Consider the following 2,193-nt stretch of genomic DNA (forward strand, 5'->3'; position numbering starts at 1 on the left):
TCCTAGGCCTCCCACGTGGCTCTGTGCCTTGTCCCGTATCAGCAAACACCAGCAGCACAGGCCTGAAAACATGCACTGATTGTACTAAGGAAGGAATTGGGGTGTCATTAAAATATATTTCCAAGCATGGATTAATACAGAAATCTCTCTCCAAGACTGCAGTACTGTGGCTGTGCTCTTACTGCAAGAAGTGGGATGGGCCGAAGGCAGATCTGACAGGGAACAGTAGGTGAGAACACAGGCAGGTTTAGGAGACAGTAAATGAGAATCCTCCTACTCTTACTGCTCTGCTGTCAAGCACAAAAATCTGCCCCAAATTCTCTAAGAACTCTTTGACAGTTGGTGGGAGTGGGGCAGGTGCCTCTGGCTGTGATTATGGGTAAATAGCAATGATTACAGAGGAACTGAAACCAAGGGCAGAACAGCTATTCTAGAGAAATACTCAACATTCAAACCAACATTCCCTCATTCAGGAACTCGTGGCTAAGGAAACATTGCTGTCAGAAATCCCCAGGAGAGGGTACATATGTATCCACAAGGGAAGGAAGGGACCAGAGCTGCACAAGGTGCTGCTACAGAATGATGCTGGTGGTTTCATGGGAGATAAACCTTAGGATTTATGGACACAGATGGTTTAAGTCACACAAAAACGATGTACTCTTGCCATGGTCTCCATGATGCAATTGCATTCAGGGCAATGATTTCGAGGGAAAAACATTTTAAAGGCTGCAATTTTTTTCTTACTGGGCTGTGTTGCCTCCTCATGCTGTGGAAGAGCAGCAGCAAGTAAGTCTTAGGGTCTAATGTTTTGTTTGTTTTTTTTAAACTTGATTTTGGAACAGCATTCTTGGAGATGAAGTCATTGGGATTTGGCCCCGAAATGCAGATAAAGCAGATGTCAACTGTGCATGTGTGACCCATGCTGGCCTGAATATAGTCACAGGAGATGACTTTGGCCTTGTGAAACTGTTTGACTTCCCATGCACAGAAAAATTTGTAAGTGGCTATTTTACTTTTGCCTAACCAGCTTCTTTTCCCCACACTCAAACTCCTTAGCACACGGTTTTACAGCATCCAAACCTCAGTCTGTCCCAGGGCAGCTCCTGGCTGTGCCGGTGGGAGTCAGTGGTGTGGCAGCAAGGCTGTCCCCAGGAGAGCATGGCTAGATGACACACACGAGGGTGATGAGTTGGGATTACTGTGGGCTCCAAAATGCTAACACTGCTTGGCTGTGGTTTGTCTTTTACTCCATGGTGCTGTGCTGGTTCCTGAGCTTCTGTTCCATGTCCCACAGGCCAAACACAAGAGGTACTTCGGGCACTCAGCGCATGTCACCAACATTCGCTTTTCTCATGATGACAAGTATGTCATAAGCACAGGAGGAGATGACTGCAGGTAACTGCTGCTTTATTTCTGAGCTGATCCAAGGCTTGGCTTCCTCCTGCTGCGAGCACAGGCAAAGCAGCACATAGCTACCAGGCCTTTGGGAGCCAAGAGGGAGCTGCAGGAGCTCCAGGGGCTGGCACAGGACCCACCTGTGTGTTTGGATAACATTCCAATCAAAGACAGCTGGTGGGGATGTCAGTCACACAGAAGTAAGGGGTAGGACAGGAATTCTGGCCCAACAGAAGGATAGACAGATTTAGAAAGGTATTTCAAGTAACAGGAGGCTTCTCAGAAGGTGCCTTAAGTTTGTTTTGGTTTTGTTCTTAAAAGAACCAAACAAAATCCAACAAAGGTAGGAGATAAAAGGGGCCAGATTCTCACAGGAGAAAAGATCAGGGAGCCCCATTTAAGAACCAGGTGTTTGTTTACTCAGAAGGAACAATACAGGCCAAACACTTATGCACTGAGTCATGTTTGCCAGTGGATGAAACTGCATCTTTCCCAGAAGCAGAAAACTAAACAGTGCCCTGGGCGAGGCACACACACACACACACACACACACACACACACACACACACACACACACAGAGTGCTTTACCTGGCACCTTCCTGTGGTACAACTACACTGTACCTAACACCCCTGTGTCCTGGGTAAGGTGTGGTGCCAACCTTCAGCAATGTACTCAACGAACCCCTGAGCTCTCACTCCCTGTCTCTGCAGTGTGTTCGTGTGGCGATGCCTTTGAGAGGAGCCTCTTGCTGCTGCTGCCACTGCCACACCAATGACTGTGCTGGCCTGGACAGCCA

The 2,193-nt window shown here is 47.8% G+C and overlaps 1 protein-coding gene across 1 annotated transcript in view; it reads left to right on the forward strand.

Moving 5' to 3' along the window:
* EML6 (echinoderm microtubule associated protein like 6) overlaps positions 1-2,132 on the forward strand; it is a gene marked incomplete at its 5' end in the record, with an annotated part of 63,024 nt that extends 60,892 nt beyond the window's left edge. Inside the window, 3 exons of the mRNA XM_009073249.1 lie at positions 843-996; positions 1,295-1,395; positions 2,108-2,132. Of these exons, the coding sequence (XP_009071497.1) occupies positions 843-996; positions 1,295-1,395; positions 2,108-2,132 (280 nt within the window). The remainder of the gene's footprint in view (positions 1-842; positions 997-1,294; positions 1,396-2,107) is intronic.
* Between the last annotated feature and the right edge of the window lie 61 nt (positions 2,133-2,193).

The sequence above is a fragment of the Acanthisitta chloris genome, unplaced genomic scaffold, assembly GCF_000695815.1.
Source record: "Acanthisitta chloris isolate BGI_N310 unplaced genomic scaffold, ASM69581v1 scaffold28494, whole genome shotgun sequence".
Classification (NCBI taxonomy): domain Eukaryota; kingdom Metazoa; phylum Chordata; class Aves; order Passeriformes; family Acanthisittidae; genus Acanthisitta; species Acanthisitta chloris.